At 34.2% G+C, this 27,782-nt stretch overlaps 1 protein-coding gene across 12 annotated transcripts; it reads left to right on the forward strand.

Annotated features, from left to right (window-relative positions):
- Positions 1-27,048, forward strand: LOC18436765 (magnesium transporter MRS2-F). Of its 12 annotated transcripts, none has more exons than XM_088852056.1 (6): positions 1-671; positions 2,614-2,829; positions 18,478-18,606; positions 20,599-20,744; positions 24,432-24,576; positions 26,569-27,048. In XM_088852056.1, exons 1-6 carry the CDS (start codon positions 312-314, stop codon positions 26,578-26,580), a joined length of 1,008 nt encoding a protein of 335 aa, XP_088708182.1. In that variant the 5' UTR covers positions 1-311; the 3' UTR covers positions 26,581-27,048. The 12 variants fall into 12 exon arrangements, with proteins under 12 accessions (XP_088708182.1, XP_020524484.1, XP_088708185.1 ...); XM_020668825.2 differs by having other exon boundaries at positions 5-671; positions 26,564-27,048; XM_088852059.1 differs by having other exon boundaries at positions 5-671; positions 20,663-20,744; positions 26,564-27,048.
- The last annotated feature ends 734 nt before the right edge of the window (positions 27,049-27,782 follow it).

Genomic DNA, 27,782 nt, shown 5'->3' on the forward strand with positions numbered 1-27,782 from the left:
TTGCAAACGATGTTAAGGCGGGAAAATTTGAAAAAGTTCTCTCTCTCTAGCCATAATTAGAACATTTTTTTCTCTCTCTCTAGAAACAGCGGGATCTGTGACGGAAGAATCTCTCTCTATGATGTTCTTGACTCCGAAATTTACGCGCAGGGGACCCGAATCTAACGCAACGTAACGCAACAAACCCTAATTTCAGACCCCAAAAACCCAGGAAAGATAAAGACCATGGCGACATATAAATCACTAGAATCCTCTAAAACAATATATCCATGGATACCTAGTTTAAGAACCAGAAGATCTCTACTAAAATCATGGCCGAAGATGAAGCAGTTAGGGTACCAGGTGGCCCTAGAAGGAAAGGGGCCACCGGTCTTAAGCCATGGCTAGTTATCACGGCTTCTGGTCAGAGTCACCTTGAAGAAGTAGGCAAGCATTCGATTATGAGGAGAACTGGTTTGCCTGCTCGAGATCTTCGAGTACTTGATCCCGCTCTCTCTTATCCTTCGACGATTTTAGGTAGAGAAAGAGCGATTGTGATCAATCTTGAGCATATTAGGGCTGTTATTACTGCGGCGGAGGTTTTGGTTTTGAATTCTAAGGATCCTTTGGTGGCCCCTTTTGTTCATGACCTTCTAAATAGGGTTTCGGAATCGAATGGGACACCCAGAAGAGTATGTTACAAGCTTCTTCATAGTACTAGTGAATTTTTATTCCTCAAGAGAGATATAATTTTGATTGAATCTGATGAGATGGAATTGTCCTTGATGTGGTTGGGCTTTGTGCTGTGTGATTGATGATCATTTATTGTTGTTTGTTTCTTGATTCCGTCCATCAAAAGGAATAGATATGCTTTTGCATGGGCTTTCACCATTGTGGCTTGTTCCTATAAAATTTCCATATTTATTTTGCATTGCTCCTGAACCAGTAGTCTTCTATTTATTGTATGTTTCTTTTGGCTGGATTTGTGTTGAGTTTTTTATATCGTATATTTGAATAAACCTCTCTCTCTCTCTCATTCATATTTGGTTTGTTTGGAGGCTTATTCTCTATATTGGTGATTCATGATTAGTTTGTTCGGAGGCATATTCTCTATATCGGTGATTCATATTTGGTTTGATCAGAGGCACCTTAAAAACTGAGATGGAATCTCTCTCTCTCTCTCTCTCTATATATATATATATATATATTGTAAAGGATTGAAGTAGGTCTTCTTGGGCATGGCAGAGCATTATTTTAGTAGAAGCATTTTTAAGGAAAGAGATTAGCCTTAGGTTAGGATATTGGGGAAGAGTTAGACAAGGGACTGAGTTTTATTGTGGTGAGATTAACCACTTATCATTGCATTAATCACAAACTTTCTCATTGGATGGTTTTAACAGGTTTTCCTGTGTTCCCATTAGAATCTTTCCCTCTTCACCTTGTTCGTACTTCAGCTCTAATCCCTTAGATTTACAAGCTACAATATGGGACCTAGAAATCATAGTTTTCTTGTTTTGCATATGTTGGATAGAACCTGCTTGGCAGTGGTTCTAGGGTTCATGTGGAATCCATTGTCTTATTTAGTTTAGTAGATATCCATTCTTACCTTTTATTTTTTTTCAGGCTCCATAAAACATAAGATTTAGAAAATTGAAGTTTACAGGTGAAATGCCTTGTGTTTCCTAGGACAAAGTTAGGAGTACCTTGTGATTACTAAACGTGAAGACGATACTACAACATTCCGAAGGAAGTGAAAATGGTTAAAATGTGGAACTTAATTAATCAAAGTTTACAACTGAAAATGTGTGTTCGGAGTACTTTAGGGTTGTGTAACCAATTGCATCATTACAACAAACCTGGGGAACTATGAAAAAATGATAGAAGTCCTTTAAAAAGCGTAAAGTTATGTCCTACACTCAGGAAAATTTGGAAGGCTTTGCACTTTTCGTAGTTTGTCTCGAACACAAAAATTCAGGGGTCTGTTTTAAAATGTAGTGGCCTATGCCTCATGGTTCAGACTGAGCAAATGGAGATTATTCTCATGGATATTCCTATTGATACATCCATCACTTACAAGGAAAATCAAATACAATTGGTGAATTCCATCAGTTGAAACTCATCCTTATGCTAACCTAGATTTCTTATTCTTCTAGTGCTTGGTAGCACGTCATAGATTATGAAACTTGGCAGTTTATGTTTTCAAGTTTCATTCATCAGTTTTGTCATTATTCACACCCAGCGTTGACAATGGAATATATAGAAATCGTTCCTGAAGATTAGATGGTTTGGATGAATATCATTCACAAGAATTTTGGCTATTAACTACAGTTACAGTTGCAATCAACTAGCTAGCACATTTTAGCAAATTGTGGGGGGTTTCTGCAGCTATACGTCCTCAAGTACTAATTAAAGGATCTGAGTATCTGTGAATGGTTTGTTATGTTGTAATATTTCCAGCTTTATCACTACCAGTCTAAATTTTATTTATGTTATGGGATTGCTGTTTATTCCTTTTTTCTAGATTTATCCATCATCTGTCATATAAGGCAATGGAAACATGGTTACTTTCTTTCTTATTTGGCAACAATCTCTTTTACCCACATTTAACTAAATCGAGGTTAGCTTTATCTCAAGGGTATGGGAAACAGTGCTACCGATATGAACGGCATGGACAAAGCTATGTCACAGTTTCCCCATTATGCAGTGACAAGCCCTTTAGGCACAGGGGTTTCTTCACTATACCCAGTTGCATCAGAAAAATCATTCAACGGTACTTCTAAGGTGTTACCTTTTGAGTTTACAGCACTCGAAGTCTGTCTTGAATATGCTTGTCGAGGCCTTGAATCTGAGGTATGTGTTGTATGTAATCAATGTTGTATTGTGGTATATTTTTATGGTCTGGTCTTTGTTAGTTGGTGCTCATCAGAAATATGTCTCGAAATGAATTGTCGTATGTTTAATTTTGAGAAATCTATCAATGTGAAAAATCATTGATGACAGCATTGTATTTGGCTAACTTGAAGAAGAGCTAGGCAACGAATCATGGTTACTAGAAAATTCTATGCAATTCTAATTTATTTGAACATCTGTTTATTATCGAAAGGAGACAAGCAATTCTGTTGAATGTCTTTGCTTCCTTGGTCATCTGTAACAGATTTATCATTATAAAAGTTGAGAAATTGCTCAACACAAATACTTCTATTTTGTTATTTTTTTTTATTAGATTACGCTCTCAATGAAGCTGGATTTCGGTGGATCAGATACTCCAGTTCTTGTTTTATAAACTTTGAACCATGTGGTAGCATCTAATATATCATGTTCCTTGCCTTACAAATACTTAATATGATTAATGGAGCATAGGAAGTGATGGTTAAGTATTCAAAGGTCTTATTTTGAGAAAGGTTATGCATATCATTGATCAACAAAATCAATACAAAACATATAATAGAAGTAGAGCATACAAGTTACAGAGATGCCGAGGTGGTATCATGAAGTGGAAGCTTCAGCAATTAGGAAACTAAAAGTGCACATTGATGGGAAAGGTGGGAAGCTTAATCTACCCTCTCTTTGATCCTTTAACTGAAAGATATAGTTGTGCAGAATTCCAGAGTATAAATTCAAACATTTTGTTGTTTTCTTTATTAATAGCTAGAATTTCTACTTTTAATTGCCACAATATAACATAGAAATAGAAAATTCACCTACTATAGTCTAGGATCTTTAAATATTATTGCCAAAAAAGAAATTGTATTGAAAAATGAATCCGAACCTATAACTTAGGAAACAAATAGTAATCAACAAAATAAATGAAACCAGGAAGACTTACTGAAATATTGCCTAGGGTTAACACACCCTTAGGACTTAACACACCCCACACTCGATTGATGGCGCACTTAATCCTTAGATTTTTTGAATCCACTAATCTAAACTGGGAAGCACCTTTGGAACACCCTTATTTGAAGTCTACGTGACTGGGAGCATGGTCACGATTAGGGCTTCTTAGACCCTTTTCAATCTCTGGGATATGCCACTGAATGACACCCCTCACTTAATCTAGGATTGGGTGTGCCCCTTTTTCTACCATTTTTGAGTGGTGCGTACAACCCTAATGTGCTTATGGGGTGATGTGCCACCTAGAGAGTAGAGTGAGAGAGTTGGAGAGAGAAATGGGAATGAGAGAGAAATGGAAATGGCATGGAGAGGAGAGAGAAAGAAGGAGAGAGGGCTGAAGGAAGTGTAGAGAATTATGGGAGTCGGGGGGTTTCCTCTCCTTATATAGACCACAAGGGCCTTAGGGTGTTCCAATTAAATCAGGATTCAATTAAATCAGGATTTAATAAAATCTAAAAAAAATATTGAGGTAATCTGTAGGGTGAGAAATAATTTGAGCCATCCATCCTTGAAATCAACTATCATGATTTGGGAAGAATTTTAGGAACTTATCCCTTGAATCTTTTGACCAATATCCACTTCTAGATAAGATAGACTTCTAATTTGATTTGAATTCTAATTAATGTTGGAGTCCTAGTCCATGTATGAATTTTAATTCAAATAGGACTCCTACTTCAATTAGTACTGCTTAAACAAATAATATTTTATTGTAAGTTTGGTCAAACTAATCTCCATATAGAACTCCCAATTTAATTTGGACTCTTTAAATAAATAATATTTTATTAAGAGTTTTGGTCAAACTAGGAATCCTATTCTAAGTGGGACTACTAATTCAATTAGGATTCCACAAATAGTAAAATAATATATTAAATTTAATTCGGGGCCTCTCACTGTGTGTGTGGGATGTGCGGCCCTTTTGGGCCCCACTTGCCACCCTTTGTGGCCTTCCCATGTGTGGGAGCTAGGCCCATAGTCCCTCACATGGATCCCAAAAAAAAAAAATGCCCCTATTAAAGTCTAAAATATTAATTTTGCCCTTCTAGGTTTTTCGTAGAGGAAAATTACATAATCATAATCATAATTAAAGCAAAAAAAAAAATTTCTTAGTTTCGTAAAACATAAAAAGAAATACCTTTAGAAGTGGATTAGTATTAATAGGCAAAAAATAAGTGACTCTCAAGGCACTCTACTGGTGCCAGGATGCATGATCCACAATTGTCTTTTCAAACTAACCCAATAGGACCCATGACCCACAGTCATGTGTAAGGGCTCATAACTGACATATCAAAGTTAATCAATAAGTAATGGCATCATTGTCGCAATGTATGGATTATAGGTCCCTCCCTAAGAGCAAGTCAGATGCGCATATCATCATAGTACAAGGGGCTCTCTCTTTACATATATACATGTATCCCTCTATAGGGTTGCTTCGTAAAAAGGCGGTTGTCTTATATACATGCCGTGCAGAAGTTTTGTTGAGGATTTAACCCTTTATCTCACAAGCCTACAACTGTACACATGAGTCCACAAAGCTCTCTTTGCTTATAAACCATCGTTGGGCATATCGTGAATCTCAACAAGCTATGACCCACTATAAACCATCAATTATAATGCCTATGACCAAGGAAAAGGGTTTTTGGACGTGTCGGGGCCATGGATCGCCTAACTATGGGTCAGTCACCCAATTATATATGCCTATTGAAGTATACAATTCACTATATTTATTGTGTTTACATGTTCTCACGGGCTTTAAAGGTTACAAACCCCAACATTAACAAGTAAAATTTAGCAATGAATAGGAGAAGTATGGATGTAAATCAAACTAAAAAAGAAAAGAAGAAGCTCTTTTCCTCACCAAGGAAGCTTTTCCTTCTTTCATAGAAAACTCCCATAAAAAAAATGTAGGTCCCTCTCTAAGGAGGACATTCCTCCTTTTCATACATCCCATTTAATTGTTGCAATTTCGATAAGGCCTAGGATTTATGAAAACAAAGTAAAGCCTTATCTCGAAACCTCGTTTAGATAGCACTTTGGGCATAAAAAATATCCATGATGGGTTTAAAATCAATTTCCAACACCGATTATGAACTTTGAAGCTCAAAAAATGGTACAGATCTTGCGATCTGTGAACACTTATTTTTAGGATAAAATGGACGGTCTAGATAATGTTTTATATTTTATGTGTTTTGATAGGGCTACAACCCCAACAAAATATTTTCCTTTAGAAAATAAATATAAAAAATATCAAACAGTATTATTTATCACTTTAAAAGATTACCTACCACTCTATCCATTCCTTTAAATTAAGCTCCCTTATATCACCTAATAAACCTTTATTTTCTAGGACGTTTCACTTTCCTAAGTTCATGCACCCAGCATGAATTCGCATCACAATTGGTCATCCACATGATCTACTTCCATCATAAAAAAATCAAAGTAATCAACTGACTAAATCTTAAAGAAGTCTCATGCTAATCCTAACAACACCACCCTGCCCCATAACAATTAACTAAAATCCAACTTGGTCCCCCTACTCTTTAATCCCTAAATTGATGGATAATAATAATTAAAAATTCATCCTAATAGACAAAGGACTTCAAATGGCCTTACCTAACATCAGCTAGAATGACCCTCACTTCGAGATGCTTGTATCTCCATCCTTGCGCACTCTATAACATTGCAGTATTCTCCCATAAGAATGATGGAAGCATGCACATTCATTCTTATTATAATATCTGTTCAGTGGGCTATGCGCTCTGTTAAAGTTGGGGTGGAAAATTCGCAATAAACATTGTTTCTCTTGCCTTAATACATACCTTAGACTTGAAGAATAGATTTGAGTCAAATGACTAATTTGTTTATTATGATTATTCACAAAACTTTATTGAAAATGAGAGAGAGAGAGGTGCTAAAAAATAGTCAAAGAAGGAATGGAATGAGATTTTAAAGTAGCAGCTCAAATCCAGAAGTGAAACTATATTCCTATAAAACCTACATAACTTTCTCTTGACCCCTGCATTTGCTAATACCTTCTCCTTTATATTGCACTCTGTAAGAGAGGAAAGAAATCACCACTATCTACAAATGTCAAAGATCTCCATAACAATGTTTTATTATAGCTACAATATTGATTCCTCCTTTCTAATTCAAGGAATCACATATAGATTGTCCCCTACCAACTCAACTGGATTCTTTTGTGAAACACAACAAAGTTCTCGCTTCTAACTCCATGGATTCATATGAGCGAATTGATTGATGCAAACCGACTGCATGCAACAAACTTCAGGGCCAACATTCAAGCCCTTAGAAATGGCTTTCAGCTTATTTTGCTGGGGGAAACCACCAAAAATGGTTTCAACATCATATTGCTTATGTTGCCCTTTGCTATTAGTTCTTTGTACCGTAATGGTTTTACCATCAATGGTTTTGTGCAATGAACAAAATTCTAGAATCGTTGTCCCCATCAACTTGGAATCAACATTCTCACCATTCCAGAACCGTGTTTCTCCCCATATTGGAATCGAGATTCTCCACTTACTAGAATTGCGAACCAATTCCCTCCAATATTTGAGAGAAGTATTAAGAAAATATATAAATTTACCCATTACTAAAAGATCGAATTTTGGTCTGTATATATTCAGTCCAAGACTCCAAGTACTAATATCAACCTTTATGATATCTTTGTGGACAATCCCATACAATGGACTCGGTCTACCGATAATCCTATTATACCTACAAGGCCTGGAACTAGTTTATGGCATACAAAGAGTGAGAACAAGGGCGAGCTCCCTTTATCTCTTTTCCTTGAATTATAAAATAAGTACATGACATAGTAATTCTTCATTGTTAAATGTACTTTTGAGTCTTTTGACTTTTGAAAATTGAGTTATTCAATTTTTAGTCAATTTCTTTGACATTTAATAATTAATTTAACCTAAAACATTACATAGGGCACTTCGCTTATATCCTTATTATCTTCTTATTCTACATAAAGAAAATAATTTTTATCCTCTTATTCAACTTGAAGAAATGACGGTACCGATCATATATTAAACATTATTACATTAATAGTTTAGTACCCATACCGTTTACCAAATATTATTAAATTTGAAGTAACATATTTTTTTAGCATTATTTATTCTTGGTAAGAGTTCTTAAAAAGCAACATGGAATGAAGGATCGAAATTAGTAGAGAAGAAAATAAAAAATTTAACATATTGCCCATATTTTAAAATTTGATTTTATTGCCGTGTGCAACAACTTCAAATTCTCTCACGCTCTTATACATGTCATGCTCACGCATGATTGAGCACACGTCGGAGGGTGTTTGCTCTCCCTATGCTCACATTACTTTCATGTTATATATTATTTAGTTCAACACTTGAAGCTCCTATTCTCACATTACTTTCATGTTATATTATTTAGTTGAAGACTTGAAGTTCCTATTCTTGCATTACTTTCATGGTATATTATTTAGTTCAAGAATTGAAGTTCCTATTCTCACATTACTTTCATGTTATATTATTTAGTTGAACACTCGAATTTCCTATTCTCATATTACTTTCATGTTATATTATTTTGTTGAATACTTAAAGTTCTTATTCTCACATTACTTTCATATTATATTATTTAATTGAAGACTTGAAGTTTCTATTCTCGCATTACTTTCATGTTATTTTATTTAGTTCAAGAATTGAAGTTCCTATTCTCACATTACTTTTATGTTATATTATTTTATTCAAGACTTGAAGTAAAGATTCAACACATTTAACATGGGAAAGAAGATGCAACTTTTAGAAATACTAAAACTATTGAAGTTTAGTTTGAACCAGTGTTTTAAAAAACGCCGAGTCGAACCGGACTCGCCCGGTTCGACTCTGAAATCGTGAAAAGGGGACCGGATCATCTAAAAAATCGGAAATCGTCCGGTTCTAGAGAGAACCGGACGATTCTGTACAGTGAATCGCCGATTCACTGTACGGAATCGGCGAGTCCGAACAATGAATCAGCGAGTCTGTACGGAATTTTTTTTTTTTTTTTTTTTGTTTTGTAATCCTTGATAGATTTTTTTGTAATACTTGATCGATTTTTTTGTAATCCATGATCGAATTGTTTTTGTTTTTTTGTAATCCATGATCGAATTTTTGTAACCCATAATAGAATTTTTTGTAATCCATGATCGAAATGTTTGTTTTCTTTTCTTATAATCCATGATCGATTTTTTTTTTTTTTTTTGTAACCCATGATAGAATTTTTTGTAATCCATGATCGAATGTTTTGTAATACATGATCGAAATGTTTGTTTTTTTTTGTAATCCATGATAGAAATGTTTGTTTTTTTTTTTGTAATCCATGATTGAATTTTTTGTTTTTTGCTTTTTTTGTAACCCATGATAGAGTTTTTTGTAATCCATGATTGAATTTTTTGTAATCCATGATCGAACTGTTTTTTTCTTTTTTTGTAATCAACGATTGAATTTTTTGTTTTTTTTTGTGTTTTTTTTTTTGTAATCCATGATCGAATTTTATGTAATCCATGATCGAATTTTATGTAATCCATGATCGAATTTTATGTAATCCATGATTGAATTTTTTGAAAATTTGTGATTTTTTTTTTTAATCCATGATCGAATTTTTTTTTGTAATCCATGATAGAATTTTTTGAAAATTTGTGATTTTTTTTTTAATCCATGATCGATTTTTTTGAAAATTTGTTATTTTTTTTTTTTAATCCATATTATTCAAAGAGAAAATGAGAGAGATGATGATTCTGAGGCCACCCTATCCCAGCCATATTATTCACATATCGAGTCCCAACAGCAACAGTGTAGGGATGAGCACGAAATACTGTAAATTAAATGCTGAATGGCGGTTCATGCAGGGAAAGAACATATCAATATTCGCATATTCATTCAAAAAAATGAAAATTCTTTATGGAGTACCCTCATTTTTTATTGAAGTCCTAAAAAACAATATTTATAATGAATTTTAATAATTTTTTCAAATTTTTTTTAAGCTTTATTCTGACCGATTCACCCGATTTTCGATCCGGATAGCCGATTCGCTGATCCGGATCGGTTTTTTAGAAGCCCGATCCGGGTCACCGATCCGTTTTTTAAACCATTGGTTTGAACACATTTAATGAGGGAGACGAAATGTAACTCATTACAAATAAAAAAACTTATTAGTGTTAAGTAAAATTTGAGAAAATTTAATTTTGAGGAAAAATATTATTCTTTTTATTTCAAAAAACACTATTAAACTTCATCAATGTCCTTGACTGTGTTCGTATATTCTTATCGAATAGTCATGCGCATGGGGTAAGAGTGAATTTATGTTAGAGGATTGTTGTTGAGTGAATTTATGTTAGAGGATTTTTGTGTTGCAAGGAATCACGATGTCTGCGATATAGAAACTTGATTCCAAACAACATGGATTCACAATTCCAAAAAGTTTGGAATCAACGTTTCTCACTAGCGGAATCGCATTCTTGTGTAGCTAAGAATCATAAAGTCCTCGATATGGAATCTTGATTCTGGCAATCCAGGAATCGAGATTCCTAAACTAGGTGGAATCGTGTTCTTCAAAAAATAGAAACGTGATTCTTTTCTTTTAGAATCAACTTTCGCTCGGGGAAACGTCGAATCGAGATTTCGAAGTGGAATCGCTACCCTCATAAGCGATTCAGGTATCTATAGGCCAATGTATGCATTTTACATTCCTAACCCAAAATTGTGCTTCAGGAGAGAAGGACAAAAAACTAAACAAACCACATCAGAAAAACAATACAAGAAAGAAGAGAGGAAGAATGTATTTATGTACATTGCAATGTCGTTTTATATGGCAGGGATTCCATTCACTACTGTAACACTTTGATAGTTCTGTATATCTGGTCCAGGCAATTTGGCTAGGACTTAAGCCTCTTGCATTACATGAACTTAGGGAGCCTCTTTTAAAGGATGTTGTGCCTTATGTTAATAAAATTTTGATTTCACAATGAGCGGGTGGGAAAAGTATGGGGTGAGCATCATTTGTGATGGATGGTTTGATGGAAAGTCTAGGCATTCATTAATTTTTTGGTTAACTGTCCATTAGGTACTTTTTTGTTAAGCCTATTGATGCATCAGATAAGTCAAATGATGCTGCATACCTATGTGACTCGATTGTTGAGATTGTAGAATTTATTGGAGAGGAATATGTGGTACAAATTGTCACCAACAATGGTGCCAATTACGCTGCTGCTGGGCATCTTTTGGCTTTGAAAAGGGGGCATATGTTTTGCGCTCCTTGCTCATCTCATTGTGTTAATCTTATTCTTAAGGAAATGAATACAACATCCATATTTAATAGGGTAATTTCAAAAGCTATGTTTGTTGTTGAATTGATCTATAATCATACCATTGTCCTTAGCATGATGAGGGTTTTACCATTGCTTTAAAAAGTGGATTTCCCAACACCTAGGGGGCCAAATTAGGCAGGCAGCGGCCTAGGTTTCCTACCGTTTAGGCTACCACCCAGGGCCTGCCAGTTCAGGGGCAGAAATGCCCTTTTTTAAGGGGGCTTTCTTAGGTTTTTTTGAAAAAAGAATTATTTTTAAAGATGGGTTTTAAGTTCATTTGAAACCTCAACCCACTAGAGCCCATTTTAGAGAGAGCAACCTTAAAAAAACTAGATTTTGTGATTTTCTTTGGATTGAAGTGTTTCTTAAAGTTACAGGAAATAGATCCAAACATCACCCATTAAGATTAGATTTAGTTTTGGGATTTTTTTAGGCTTATTAGAGGGTGTTTTTGAAGATTTTAGCACTAAAAAACATCTCAGAGGTGGAAGGTTGGAGCTCGAGCAATCAAAGTAAATACAAACTTTTATTTTTTAGATTGCTTGTATTATTTTGAGATGTCTTTTTCATGATCTAGTTGAAGTGGTGATCCGGGTTGGAAATATGGATATAACGCGAATCCTTTGGATAAAAATTGCATAAGATGCAATTATTGGGAAAATGATACAAAAAGGGGCATAAACCAGTTTAAGAAACATCTTGCCGGTATTAAGGGGATATTGCCCCTTGTAAAAATACTCCTGAAGCTATCAGAGAGGAGATTACCAATATATAAGTTCAGTACAACACAAACAATAACAAATCCTTATCATTTGGATAAGTCTATTTCTGGTTCTGTTAGAAGAGGTGATTCGGGTTGGAAGTATGATTATAACCCAAAACAAAACGATAAAAATTGTGTAAGGTATAATTTTTGTGAAAAGATACCAATGGGGGTATTAACCGATTAAAAAAACACTTTCTCAGTATTAAAGAGAATATTGCTTCTTGTAAAAATGTTAATGAAGCTATTTGGGATTAGATTTAACAATATTTGAATTCAGTAGAACCAGAAAAGGAAGAAATTGAGCCTTGTTCTATAAAAATATCTTCTTCAGGTTCTTTTAGAAGTGGTGATCCGGGTTGAAAGTATGGTCATAACCTGAATCTGAATGACAAAAGTTGTCTTAGGTGTAATTATTGTGGAAAGGGACTAATGGGGTACTTACCGGTTCAAGAAACACCTTGCCGATATTAAGGGGGATGTTGCCCCATGTAAAAATATTCTTGAGGCTACCAGGGAGGAGATTATATAATATTTGAGTTCAGAGAAGTACAAAAAGAAAGAAAAGGGTGAAGAGGCACCAGGTAGAGTAGCCGAGACTCTTAGGGTCTCATCTGCACAAAGTAAGAGGGAGGTAGAAGAAAACTAGGAAAAGGCGAGTACAGAAGAAACTGAGGAGGACGAACGTTATGTTGAAGAGAGAGATGACTCTGATGATGATGGTCTCGAATTTGATGCATATGATGAGACTTACCCTACTTCTTCTTCTTTTGATGATGATGATTGCAGAATAAAGAGGCTTGACTCTTGGTATTGATTATTGAGTCCTAGACCGTATATTTTCTTTTTCTTATTTTTTAGTTTCTAGTTTCTACTATCTAATTCTTGTGTGTATGCTTGTATGGTTCTAGTATTGTATGGAAATATAGATTATGAACTATCTGAATGCTCCTTATTCATGGAAATATAGATTATGAACTATCTGAATGACTCTGATGATGATGGTCTCGAATTTGATGCATATGATGAGGCTTACCCTACTTCTTCTTCTTTTGATGATGATGATTGCAGAATAAAGAGGCTTGACTCTTGGTGTTGATTATTGAGTCCTAGACCGTATATTTTCTTTTTCTTATTTTTTAGTTTCTAGTTTCTACTATCTAATTCTTGTGTGTATGCTTGTATGGTTCTAGTATTGTATGGAAATATAGATTATGAACTATCTGAATGCTCCTTATTCATGGAAATATGAATTATGTATTATGTGTTATATAGTTCTACTTTTATACTTAGACTACAAACATTTTTCTTTCTACTGGGCCACTCAGGTTTTGGGTGCCTGCTTAGATGCTGGGCGGCCTGGACCCCCGTCGCCCTCCTTGGTGCCACTTAGCGTTTTTTGAAACACTAGGTTTTACAAATAAGAGAGAGATAGTGAGACCCGGTGTCACTAGATTTGCCATACAATGTCTCACTTTTTGAAGCATATGCAAGTATATAAATAACTTAAGGACCATGTTTGCTTCAGACCAATGGAATAAAATTAATTGGTCAAAGCATCGAGATTGGAGAGAGATTGAGCAAATTATTCTTAGTACATATGTTTGGGATCATGTGTCTTATGCATTAGATGTTTCTTGCCCTTTAGTAAAAGTGCTTCGATTGGTTGATGTGAAGGAAAGCTGCCATGGGCTACATATAGTGATTTAAAAAGCGGACTGCCTAGTGCTTGGGCAGCCACCTAGGCGGCCAAATTAGGCGGATATCCCTGGGTGCCCACCTAAGCGACCGCCTGAACCTGCCTAGGCGGCTGCCCAGGGCCTGCGCACCCCCCAACCCCCTTGGGGTGGTAATGCCTCTCGTTGAGGGCATTTTTTTATCATTTTTTTAATACTAAAGGGGCAAAATTGTGGGTTTTAGGTCCGATTGTAAGTTTTGGTCCAAGATGAGATCCAAAGCCATGAATCGATCAAGTTCAAGCGTGAATTAGGAAACTTTGGGAGGCACATCACCATTCAAATTAGGGATTGTAGAGATCGTGGCAATCAAAAAGATGAAATGTACCTTTTCTATTTTGCTTTATATAATGAGCGTCCTAGGGAGAGGTACAAAAAGCTCATGGATCTCAACCTGATTCGATTGTATGAACCTAATGATGAGGGTACAAGTTAGTGGACTATGGATCCATAAGCAAAGCTTGTGTTTGAGGGTGAGGATCTCACTTGGTATGATGTCAAGCTACCCACAAGGGCTGAAAAGATGTAGGGGCTAACACTGGAGCACAAAAGAAAAAAGGTCGGTCCAATTGAATATCAGTTCCAAAGGTGGAGCAGAGAAGGAGGCCGACCTAAAGGTGACCGAGGACGATGAAATATATGTGGAGGCCACTGAGGATGATATTGATGAAGATGATGCCTCTATATTCTCGCACTTAGATGTTAGAGATGCACATACACATGGAGACTCCCTAGAGGACTTGTCTGATTGAGATTTGAGATTGAGACTTGAGAGTTGAGAGCTGATTAGATTATCTTTTAGTTTCTATTATCTTCTATGTTTTATCTTTACTCTCGAACACTTCATAGACTTTTAGTTGTTATATTTATCTTTGGAGCTTGCAAATTTAAAGTTTGCAATTGTAGTTATGTTTTTTGGATGTTTATTATAAGATGATGTCTTCGACAATTCATACTATTAGAGTTAATGAATAAATTAAATACCTATTGTCACATAAATCACCTCTATATGTTTTCCATGCATTGACCTATTATTTGGAAAAAATTTATATTTATTGACCACATCGAGTGATGTGCTCGCATTTGGACTGCATCGGCTTTTCGACTGCATAGGGTCCGCATCTCGTATTTTAAAACACTTGATTAGATATTTTTTTAAAGGATTTTTCTAGAAAGGGTTTTATCTTATGTGCTTATGGGCAAAAGTGTCAAATTCGAGTTCAATTTTAATTAGGATCTCTTGTTACATCAGAATTGGAATAAGGGAGTCTCAATAAAGTCTGTAAATAGGGGTTGTGTCAGGGTTGTTTGTTCAGAGTTGGCTGATGTTTTCTTTCAAGGCATTGTTCTCTAGAATTCCATTAAATTCATAAAGGCTTTGAAGCTAGGCTTATTAGCTTCTATTAACTTTTAGTAAATACATTGTTTTTTCTTTGAATTCTTTTTTGCTATTTGAATCCGCATCACCGACCGTTGGAAGTTTTTTATTTTTTGGCCGTTGGTGAAATAATATCCCCTACATTTGTTGGGCCTGGACTCCCATTTGGACATGGTAACTGGTTAAGATTAAATAACAACATTAATCAAAGGTTGTATATCTAGAATAAAGAACTAATATCAATTGCCAGAAAAAATCAACTGGAGCTCTTTCATTCTTTCATTCGTCTTGTGACTGACAAATGTGTGAGTGGAACAATGCAATACATTGATCAGATGCTGACATTTTAAGCACATTCCATAATTATTCTTTATAATCACATATGAACCTCAATCATAAAAAAGAAATGGAAAGATCATAATAAGGAATTATGAAATAAGAAACTTCTAAATTTAAATTGTCCCTTTTTGTTTGTTCAATGCATCTAATTAATTTACATTAAGATCAAAATTAGCGCTCTTGTTATTTTGACAAATCATAAGTAGTTTGGTCTTTTTTTTCTTGGTATTCTTATTCCACACTATTTTCCCTCAAGTGATTCTTTTGTTTGCTCTTTTCTTTTTTGGGGCAATCTTATTACACACCATATTCCCTTAGGGGTTGTTTGGCTACCTGGAAATATATTGTCTCGAAAATATATTATTGGCGTAATTCATTACTGACGTAATATATTACATGAAAATTGATTGTTACTGTTTGGGTAGCATTTGGATGCAATCTGGGTAATACATTGCTACTATTTGGCTATGTTTGGAAAAAATTTGAGAAATATATATCACCAATATTTTGGCTAGGAAATACTGCATTACTTTAATCCAGTGATTTAAAAAATGGATCGGTGCCCCGGATCGGGCACTTCAATAACCCATCCAGATCGAAAATCGGCCGACTCGATTGGATTAAGCTCTAAAAAAATCCAAAAAATTTATTAAAATTAATTATAAATGTTGTATTTTAGGAATCCAATTAGAAATGAGGGTATTCCATTGTTAACTTTCACTTTTTTCATCAATTTGTGAATATTGATATGTTTTTTCTCTGTATAAACTTATGTTAACTATTAAATTTACATCACACATAAGAAAAATCATATAATTATCATGGATAAAATATATAATCATACATGGACTGCTATAAAGAGTAGATTTAATCGATAAAAAATGCCCATCAAAATCTTAAATTGCCAGAAAGCCCTAATCCTCTAAAAATAGCCAAATTATTACAAACTAACTATAATCCAAATTTATTACAACCTAACTAACTATAATGTTATACGCTGAAATTAAAATTGTTGGTTTAAATTTTATATTTATTTTATTATACAAATATTAACAAATCTAAAATATTTTGTAATACGATCTAATTTAAAATGTATTATTGAGAACTGTAAGAAAGATAATAAATTACATGATTTATAATGAAAAAATTAAAGAATAAAATAAAATTTCGGTTAGAAATTATTAGAATGCATACCAATTTTCTAAAGAACACTTTAATTTTTCAAATACTTAATTTTTTAGATTTCTAGAATAAATTTAGTAAAAGAGATTGTTAATAGAAAGAGAGAGATTTCAAATGGAATAAATTTCTTTTAAAAAAAATAATTTTTTAGATTTATAGAATAAATTTAGTAAAAAAAATTGTTAATAGAAAGAAAGAGATATAAAAAAAAATAAAGTTTTTTTTTTAAATTTATTTCTTATTTTCTTCTTATTTTTATTGTCAACAAAAATAAAAATAATTTTTTGGATTTATAGAATAAATTTAGTAAAAAAGATTGTTAATAGAAATAGAGAGATTTCAAAAAAAAAAAAAATTAAAAAATTTTATTTTCCGCTTATTATTATTGTCAACAAAAATAAAATAAAATGTATCCAAGGCGGAATCGAACTTGACATGTGACGGCTCTACCAACGAAGTGATAACCACTTCGCCACATCAGCGTAAGTGTAACTGTTATCTACATTAATAGTACTTATCCAAATTTCACCGTAATTTGACGCATTGTGGGAATTATCCCACGTCCAATAGCGAGCTATAGTTTCACTTCTATAAATTACTTTGTAAGTTTATGGAGGTTTGTGTGCGTATGCCCGAGGTTGCCATCCACTCGCGGCCGATGTGTGATGGTAGCCTTCCACGTATGAACTATAGAAAATCGGTATTTTGCCACGTGTTGACTTGCTATGTGACATCATACGGGCAACTTTCACTTGTGTATGACGTCATACAAGCGGTTCACTGTGTTGAACCGGCCGGTTCGTTCTAGAACCGGGTGGTTCCCGGTTTTACACTGGAATCGACACGGGGTAACTGATTGTCCTGTCGACTCGGGCGAGTCCGTTGCGACTCGCCGAATTTTAAATCACTGCTTTAATCTATAGTAATGCGTTTTTTGTTGTACAAGTTTTTTTTCCCTTTTTTAAGATAAAATATATATTAAAAGTACTTTATTTTGTAATATGTGAATGAACCAATGATTAATTTTATCCCTTCTCCCTTTAATTATTTCATTAATAGGTGAATAGCTTCACCATTTTTCAAAGAGAGAATATTGTCCTCATCACTACTTACTAATATGTGAAAAGCAATGGCATCATTATTATACTAATGTGAGGCCATGGCGAATACATTTGACATTGACCTGCATAATAAATAACAAGGTTTTGCAATAACACACATAATCTTGACACAATCACAAAATTCACGAATGAATCACACAATGGATGAGTATATCCAATAGATTGAGTCTCTGTTTAATCCAATGTTGTTAGATTCGCTTTAGAGTCTGCTTCAGTTTGGTCTGAAAAATGAAGCAATTTGGTACTTTGGCTGATTCGGGAGAAGACTTTGGGTTTTTTTTTTAATTTTAAAAATAATTTTTTTATAATTTTCTAAAAAAAATTAAAATTAAAATTAAAAATTAGAAATTTAGTAATAAATAAATTACTACTTATATATTCAAACCAGTTAACTTTTAAGAGAGAGAATAAATAAATTAGTTACTTAAAGGGTTAAGCTACATGTGGGTACTTTATTTTTATGGAAGATAGGTGAGTTTTGACTTCAAATTAGCCACCTCATGCCATAATTGTCCACGGTAGAAAGGGAGTGCCCTTTAACTTTATCGTGTCCAACGGGGAATAGATTACCTGTCACCCTCGTCATCCATTTCACAACTATATTGGTGGAAAGTCCATTTCACACTTGTATTGTTGCGTACCCAAATAACAAAAATGGGGCATTTCATGTAAATCCATTTCCTTGTAATGGATTGTTGGACACCCAAACGACCCCTTATTGAATTTCCTTTTATTGTCATGTCTTTCAGGCTTCTGCATTGGAGAAACAAGCATATCCTGCTCTAGATGAGTTGACGTCTAAAATCAGCTCTCTAAATCTAGATCGTGTCAGACAGATCAAGAGTCGACTAGTTGCCATATCTGGGCGTGTTCAGAAGGTATGTGTGCCAACTCATTTTTGGTTTGTGGTTACTGACTTCCTACCATGGACTATGTAAAAACATTAGTCCTTTGGGTCATCATTCTTTAATGAAGTGATTGATTAGTCTGACGCATGTCTATTTTTTTGACGGGTCCACATTTTCTTTATCATCATCTATTACTTTCAACTATGTGTTTCTTATCATACATCTTGTTCAGTACAGGAGTTCTTGCCTTCTTTCTGTTATCTGTCCCACTTAAAGTGGATTCTTTCATGAAGCTTCAAGTGTATACTTAGCATAACTTAAGGTCATCTCTATATCTTTGAACTTCTGAAAGAAGTTAAACATGAATATATTTGATTCAATGTGCCATGAAAAGGACTTGAAATCGAAAAATAAAGGTAAATTATAGAAAAATGATAAAATAAGGAGTACATTTACAGAACTTTGAATACTATGGCATTTTTGTTGAAAGACGATAGATTATTACTTCAAAATTAGCACCTTATTTATTTAAAAATTTGAACTTTCGAATCACTTGTATTTATTGCTTTGTAATTTATTTGTTGAATATGGTCTAGGACATATGCAGCTTATAAATCTGTAGTTTGAATTGTTTTTTGGCCTTGTTCTGTTTCCTGTAGTGTTCTAGTGATACAACTAGGAAAATACGGAATGCCTTTATCATTCTGGAGTCATATCATTTATGGTGTTAAATTTAACCCTTTCATGTCCTGTTGTTTGGGTTTGGCTCTTTAATTTAGGGGCTTGAGCTCTTTGCACAAACTTTTGTTTCCAGGTATGGAAACTTATGCATACTAATTACTTGAAAGAAAAAAAGACAGCAAATTTTGGTGCCCCTCCCAACACATTAAAGCTTGATTATGGCCTTAGCAATCATTTTTTAGAGAAGGTTTCGAAAATCATTTAGGATTCGTTTGCATGTCGCACCATATCATGGGTTTTTTCTGTTGGGGTGGCATTTTAGGTGAGGGAGGTGGTTGAGTAGTCCCATTGGTGCCACTTTAGAACTCCAAGTAGGTGATGCTACTCTTGAAAAATGCTGCTGTTTACATGAGTGAGATGAAAACTGGTACTTTTCAGTTTTCATCTCACTTGCAAAACACTGCACTTTGTTGGAACACACACTGATCAAAATGTAAGTTGCATCTGGACTGGATGCTGGATATCCAAATTTGAACACCACTTTCATCAATTCTGCATGCATACCTTTTCCGCTTTTAAAAGGAAAATGCTTAGCAAGAAAGAATATTGATAGGTGCTGTACATCAAATTCGAAGAGTTCATTTCAATGTGCCTCTTTATGATGCTACCATGGTGTTGTGAATGACTTTAAAGAACTTAAGAATACTTCATAGAGTCGATAAAGAACATAAGAATGCTTTATTTTTTATTGTTTCGCAGAAACTGTGCTTCGTTCTTTGGAGAACAAAGCAACTTGTTGTCACCAATTTCTAGAAATCATAATACACCATCTTTGCTTATTTAAAATGAAGGATGGCGAACCAGAGTTTTTGTTCTGTGATTGAGTTCTCTTAGACTGGAAGTACCATGTTTGGAAATTTATCCAAGTCTCCAAGGCAGTTAATGTGATCTGATATGGAGGAGTCATGAGTCTTTGTCTGAAACATGGTATTAGAATTACCGATTGGTTCTGTTGCTTCCTTTGTACAATGATGCTTTCTATTTGTTCCAAGCCTTGGTTCTAACAGTTAACCTCATTTGGTGATGTTGATGGAGCTACATTTGACGTTCATCCTCTTGCATACTCAACCCTGCAGTTTACTCTTTTGAATTGGAGTTGCTCTTTATTGTACTTTGATATTAGAGGTTATTAATTTCAGTTATGTAATTACTAGTGACTGGTGAGGCTTGTATAGTGTTTTTTCTTCCCTTCCCCTTTCAAACACTTGCTCTGCTGCTTTTATTTGCTGTAGAGTGCTAAACTCTATCTAATTTATTTGGTAAGGTTCATTTTTTTTTCAGGTTAGGGATGAGCTTGAACACTTATTGGATGACGACGCTGATATGGCCGAGATGTATTTGACAGATAAGCTTGTTCAGCAATCTATGGATGGGATCTCTTCAAGAGATGAATTGGTGCAAGATGAAATTAATTCAGATGAAGCAAGGTATATTTTTGTGTAATGTAATTTTTGTTTTAGCTATAAATATCTTGTTTCTGCAGTTGCTTTTCCTTTTTTTGGTGGTGGGTGGGTGGGTTTGTGTTTGGGGGGTACATGAGTACTGGTTGTCTTTCTTTCCCTTTACTTCTGCCAGGTTGTAGTAGAACCATTAGGTCCCAAGGAATTCAGTCATGCATGGTTGGACCTTGTGGAATAACTTCCATGCCTTACTCATAATTTCTTAGTACTGCATTTTCTGTGATCTTCAGCGATGTAGTGACAGTTTTTTCTTAGCTATAGGACTTCTCTTGGGGATTTTGAACAACTTTGTTATTACTTAGGGGGAAGTTTATCAAATTACCCATGAGAGATGTCCTAATATTATTTAACGTTTTACACATTTGCAACTATTCCAACTCATAATCATGTCTCTTAAGGGGTATTTTGAAATTAAATCAAACTATATGGATAAAATATTAAATACCTAATCTCTCATGGGTATTTTCTTAAACTTCCTTAACTTAAATGCTCTGAAGAACGCAGGTTGACCTTAGGGATTAAGCTGATTAGGTGGAAGAAGTTTCTAAGGGAGATATTTGGTTTGAAGCTCTTTGCTTTGCCATTCAGATCGAAGAGGTTTATTGGAATATCTGCATTTTATCGATATTACCTTGTGTTCAATATTAAAAAATTTGGTCTCATGGCTGCCTAGCTAGCTGTTTGAAGGCCAAAATCCCTAGGCTCCTCTTGGGCAGACATCCTAGGCATCTTTCGCCCATTGTCATCTTGACAACAGCATTTGAACTGGTGAGAGGACCTGTCTGGTAAAAATCCATCCAACCATTAGGGATTGGTTGGACAGTTTTATGGAAAAATAAATAAAAAATAAAAAATTATTCAAATTGAAGTTCAAAAAAAAAAGAATATGAAAAAATGAGATAAAAATAGGAAGAATTTCGGAAACTTGTAGAAAACTAGGAACTATTAAATCAAGAAATTAGTCATGATGAAATGTACTAGAGAGAAAAGAAAGAAGCTAATGTCCATACTACCTAGTTAGCTTTGTTTTGCACCAGCTAGATTCTGTTTATTCTTAGGGACTAATGGCAAAAAGACTAGTGGATTAGAATTTTGATTTAATTGTATCGGCAGGGGAAAATGGAGATAATTGAAAATCTAAAAATGGGCTGCAAAAGACTGGAAAGAAGTTGGGGCATTTTAACTTCAAATCTAATGGAGAAAACAAGAATAAGGGGAAACTTCAGAACTGGCTGGAGTATAGGAAAAAATGGGCTGCAAGGGTGCTAGAGGAATTGAGAAGAGAGAGGGATAAGTGATGGAGATGAAAAATATATGAATTGGAGTCTCTGGTATTTTGTGCTGGAAATCCAGGGGCAAAGTGGTAAATTCATCAGTGATAGGTAAATTTAAAAGTCATTCTTAGTGCTTCGTGTAAGATTTTTTTTCTTAATTTAGTTTCAAGATGTTATTAGGATAGAATCTCCATACTTAGTAGATGCTTTGAAGCAATTTAGCTAAGTACCAGGTTTTTAGTTAGGGTTATGGTTTTTTCCTTCTAAATTCCTTGGTAAGGGTCCATTTTTGGGAGATTGAATTATTTATGCAGTTGTATTAAAGCTTTAGAATTCTCGAGCTTTTGGACTCCTCTCATAGTTGTTGCACTTTTCCTCTTTTGAGGTTTGTTATACTCGCCAGATTCTTGCTTCACTAGAAGATGGCTAGGGTCTCAATGTTTTTGGCATAAACTTGGGGATCAGATTATACTGCCTAATAAACTATGCTGGTACGGGCAAAAGGGATGAAACCAAGGAAATGATTGGACCAAAATTGGCCGACAAATAAATAAGAAGCTGTTGTTTATCCTAAAATTGTGAGAGAAACTATTGCTCAATATCCGTCCTTGCACTTAGACCTCCAATCCCCTTTTGACACAGGAAAATTTGAGGGAACATTAATAGTTTGAAAGAGTGTCTCTCTATTTAAAAAGATGCGTGATACCAAGGTTTTCAGATCCCCGATACTTACGGTTCCCAATCTCTCGTTTTCTCACTTTTTTGTCATCCTCTCTCTACTCTCTCTCATCTTTTCTATCTACTCTCTAGTTTCTACACTATCTTTGCAAAACTCTCTACTCACTTTGATGATACTTGGTGCGTCTCCTGGTAAGCTTCTATGCTTTTCTCTACGGATTTTTGTGTGCTATTATCTTTCAAATCCCTTTTCTTAGATTCATATTTTCCTTTTCTTTTTCTGCTTTTTAAAAGGATTTTCAGTAAATTAGTGATATATTGAATTGAATTGCGTCTCATTTTTAGTTAAAAATCATAACTTAGTTGATTTAATTAATATTTGGAATCAGTAATTTGTAGTTTGAATTTTTTTTAATGTTTATTTTTTGATTTATAAGTTTAATTTTTTAGTTAACTATTGGGTGTTACAATAAATGTGCATATCTCATCAAGTTGGTGGAAACGTATTGTATGCGTTGATTTTATTTTGTAAATTCATATTCATATGTTTTGTAAATGGACTGAGTCATGCCAGCTTCGAATTTTCAAATGTTGGTGTTTTCTCTAAAACATTACTATTAATTTCTTATTGTGTTTTTTATAAAACTGTTAGTTTTTTAGGTTATTTATTTTTGAATTTTTTTTATCTTAGAACTTAAAATTAATTCCGTTTCTTTTAGATGATCTGTAGTGTTGATTCAAGTGGACCATGAGGCATGCTAGCTTTGTGTTTTCAAATGTTGGTATTTGCTCTAGTACTTTGCTATTAATTTATTATTATGAATTATTCTAAATTTTTAAATTGATTTTGACAGGATTTTAATTAATAATTGTTTTGTCTTAAACAATATGACTACTTTTAAAAGTTTTGTAGTTAGAAATTTGTAATTTCTAATATTATTATATCATTTTGTATATAATGTTTTATTTAAGCATTAACTATATTTTCTGAGGCTTTTGAATAACTATAATTTTTAATCATAAATTGTAACTTAATATAAAAATAATTCATAATTAATTTTTTAAGTTCCCCTTGCTGTTAGTAGATCTTGCTATTCTCTTTAAATTTTGTCTTTTGATGATTTCTTTTAATTATGTTTTTTAATTACTAACTTTTATGTCTTATAAATCATTTATAACTATTATTCACACTTCATAACATTATTTTATTTTATTTTATTTGTAATCTAATCAATAATAAATTTTAAGTTTTCGTGCAAGCATGGGCTGCTTACTAGTAGCAGTAATGTAAGCTGCAACATTTTGTACTAATACTAAAGAAGTAAAATTTAATAATAAAAAAAGGTTTAAAGACTCTGACCTGACCACATTGGCCAAAGAATAGGTGGATGTATGTCAAAAAAAGGTTTAAAGACTGACCTCATTGGCCAAAGAATAGGTGGATGTATGTCAGTCTAGCTGGTCTAGTCATAACAACTCTTTTGGCTTGTTGGCTTACTAGGCTGTAATTTCTTCGGGTTACTGTGTGGTAATTGTTTAGTGTTGTTCATTTCGTTGTATATCTATTTGTAGTGCGTATTTTTTTAGCAAACTTCTCAATGATGATGATATTATGATGAGCAACTAGAATGTATTCTGCTTTAGTTATCAACAAGAGAATAAGACACTAATTATTACTCTTTTGTTTGCTCTTTGTATTTAGGGATGAGGAATCTGATAGCAACAATGGCAAGAACATCACTGGTGTTGAAAGCTCGAGAGGTTTCAAGCTTGATATTGAAGACCTGGAGATGCTTTTAGAAGCGTACTTTGTGCAAATAGACGGAACCTTAAACAAACTCTCAGCTGTATGCCCTCTTTTGTCAACTACACTATTCATAGCATCATTTTAATTTTATTTTTTTATTGTAAACATTAAGAGTAAGGCTCAAAGGGTCTTGGTGAAGGATGAAGAGGTCAACAAAAAGTGGAGAGTTTATTTTCAAAATTTATTAAATGATACAATAGAAACATAGTGGTAGAAGGAATCGTAGAGATAAATGAGGGCGGAGGTCGCAAATACATTCATAGGATTAGGATATCAAAAGTAAACAAAGCTTTGAAAAGGAGGAAGATAAAAAAGGCTTTAATACCAGATAGTATCTCGATAGAGGTTTGGTAGTGTATGGAGGAGATTGGCATTAGCTGGATGACGAAGTTGTTCAACAAGATATTGAGAACAAAAAAAATGGCAAATGAATGGAGGAAATATATTTTGGTACCTATTTACAAGAACAAATGAGACATACTGAATTTTGTGAACAATTGAGGGATCAGGCTTATGAGCCATACTATGAAGCTTTACGAAGTGACTGAGCAACAACTAAGGCATAAAATAAGGGTATCTGAAAACTAATTTGGTTTATGCTAGGGAGGTCAACAACCGAGGCTATTTTCCTACTTAGGCAACTGATTGAGAAGTTTAGAGCGAAGGAAAAAAACCTCTACATGGTATTTATTGATCTAGCAAAAGCTTATGATAGAGTACTTCGAGATTTGATTTGGTAGGTATTAGAAAAGAGAAGCGTCTCCAGACACTACATTGACTTGTGAGAGACATGTACAATGGAGCGCTAATTAGTGTGCGAACAACTAATGGAGAGATAGGTGAGGTTTCAGTGACAATAGGTCTACATTTGAGGTCAACAATGAGCCCATACTTCTTTGTCTTAGTTATAGACGACTTACTTAGGCACCTACATGATGAGGTATCGTGGTACATGTTGTTCATATATGACATAGTTTTGATCAATGAGACCGGAAACGGCGTCAACAAAGTTAGAACTTTAGAGGGTGCTCTAGAATCTAAAATTTTTAAAATTAGCTGAAAAAAGACAAAGTATATGGAATTCAAATTTAGTAGTATTAGGAGTAAAAACAAGGAAGTAGTTAATATTGATGACCAGGAAATTTTAAAAAGATCGCACTTTCGATATCTTGAGTCGACAATCTAAGAAAAGGGAGAGATTTAAGTGTTACACACAAAATTAGAGCTGGGTGGCGGATGTGGAGATGTGTAATCATAATTTTACGTGATCGTCGCATACCAATGAAGCTGAAGGTCAAGTTTTATAGGACAGCTGTGAATCTAGCTTTGCTCTATGGTGTGCAGCATTGGGCCACAATACACGTAAAATAAATGTAGCGGAGATGATGTTATGATGGATGAGTTGCAAGAAAGGATAGAATTCGAAATGAATCCATTCGGAAAAATTTAATTGTAGCACCAATAGGTGATAAGATGAGAGAGAGTAGACTTAGGTAGGTTGGCTATGTATGGTGCAGGCCCAGTACAATACCTGTTAGGAGGTGTGAGTTAGTTCAAGTGGAAGGTTTAAAAAAGGCAAGGGGTAGGTTCAAAAAGGTATGGTTGGAAGTAGTGAGAAAAGATATGAGGATTTACAGCCTCATTGATAGTATGATCCTTATAGAACAGAATGCCAGACCAGGATTTGTGTAGCCGACTCCAATTAATTGGAAAAAGGCTATGACGGTGATAATGATTTCAAATTTTGCCTTTTTCTAATTTGAACTAATCCTCTTATCCTTTTTATCACTGATTTTAACTATATCCTGTTGTATTTTTTTTTTTTTTTTTGGGGGAGCGTGTGATGCCATACAAGCATATTTTTGCTTGTCATGTAAGCACAAACTGAAAGCTGAATTGTGTTTTGAAATTTTTTATACGATATACGCGTGCTTTCCAAATAGTTTATGATACTTAGCCCTGTTTGATGTCTTTATCTATTATCTCAAGCTGATCTCAATTATGGTCATTGCAAACCTTTTGTGAAGCTTAGAGAGTATGTTGACGATACAGAAGACTACATCAACATAATGCTTGATGACAAACAGAATCAACTGCTTCAAATGGGAGTGATGCTCACGACTGCGACATTGATAGCCAATGCTGGAATTGTTGTTGTTGGTTTGTTTGGTATGAATATTCACATCAGCCTCTTTGATGCTGGGATGGCACAGTTCATGCAAGCCACCTGTGGAACAATTGGAGCTTGTGGGGTTCTTTATGTCATGGCTATTGGTTGGGGTAAAAGGAATGGGTTATTGGCATGATGACCAACTTCAACTTATGTGATTCATTGTGATTCATTGAGCTGCCCTCCATTGAGCTGCCCTCTCTCTCTTATTTATTATTTATTATCCTGCCCTCTCTCTCTTATTTATTATTTATTATCCTGATGTGTGTGGAATTTAGGTTCAGGATTACGGTATCGAATTGTATAGCTCTGATGATCAATATGAATAATTTATTAGACACTTGGGTAAGGTCTTAATCAGTCGGCTGACTCCTCTATTTGCATACACCCCCTTTGAAAATTTTGTATGATTTTGACTTCAAAATTTTAGGGTTTGAAAATCTCAACCATGGTGGCCATGAATCTGGAAAAATAAATAACATTATGAAACTTTGAAGTTTTTTTTTTTTACTACATCATTCAATTTAGTTTTTGGTAGGCCACCAGTTTTTGAAGACTGTCTTAACAAGGTATTTGATGTGTTGGGAGATACAGTTGCTGAACCACATCTTGTGGCTCATCAAATATTTTTCCATCCATTGTATTGGGAGCTTGAGTTTTTACTATTTCCAAAAGATGAGCGCATGAGATTAGCAATTAAAATTAAGATGAAAATAATCTAACGTGTATAACATTATTTGGTCTAACAATATATAAGCATAGGATTATATGGCCTTGAAGGAGTTCAATTGACTTTGTAGTTTTGAGACCCTAGATTTTGGGAATGTTTTGTAAAATCAAACTGGAATAGTTAACTGCACATGGCCCGGTAGCGATTTAATTGGCCTAACTAGTAAACTAGCCGATTCAACCGTTTTAACCAAGCAAGTTGCATATGATAAAAAACAGTGTTAAAAAATAAGAAAGATATATAAAAAAATCTATTAAAATATGAAAAACATATAAGGAATGTGATTAAAACAAAACACACTCAAATGAAGTTGAAAATCAATGAAAAAAAATAGATTTTAACGAAT

The sequence above is a fragment of the Amborella trichopoda genome, chromosome 11 (genome assembly GCF_054954075.1).
Source record: "Amborella trichopoda isolate Santa Cruz 75 chromosome 11, AtrichopodaSantaCruz75HAP2 v2.0, whole genome shotgun sequence".
NCBI lineage: Eukaryota > Viridiplantae > Streptophyta > Magnoliopsida > Amborellales > Amborellaceae > Amborella > Amborella trichopoda.

Coding starts and splice junctions, on each gene's coding strand:
- LOC18436765 (XM_020668824.2), top strand. CDS start 312: ATGGCCGAAGATGAAGCAGTTAGGGTACCAGGTGGCCCTAGAAGGAAA. Junction 672..2,601: donor CGAATGGGACACCCAGAAGA/GTATGTTACAAG, acceptor AATCGAGGTTAG/CTTTATCTCAAGGGTATGGG. Junction 2,830..18,477: donor GTCGAGGCCTTGAATCTGAG/GTATGTGTTGTA, acceptor CATGTCTTTCAG/GCTTCTGCATTGGAGAAACA.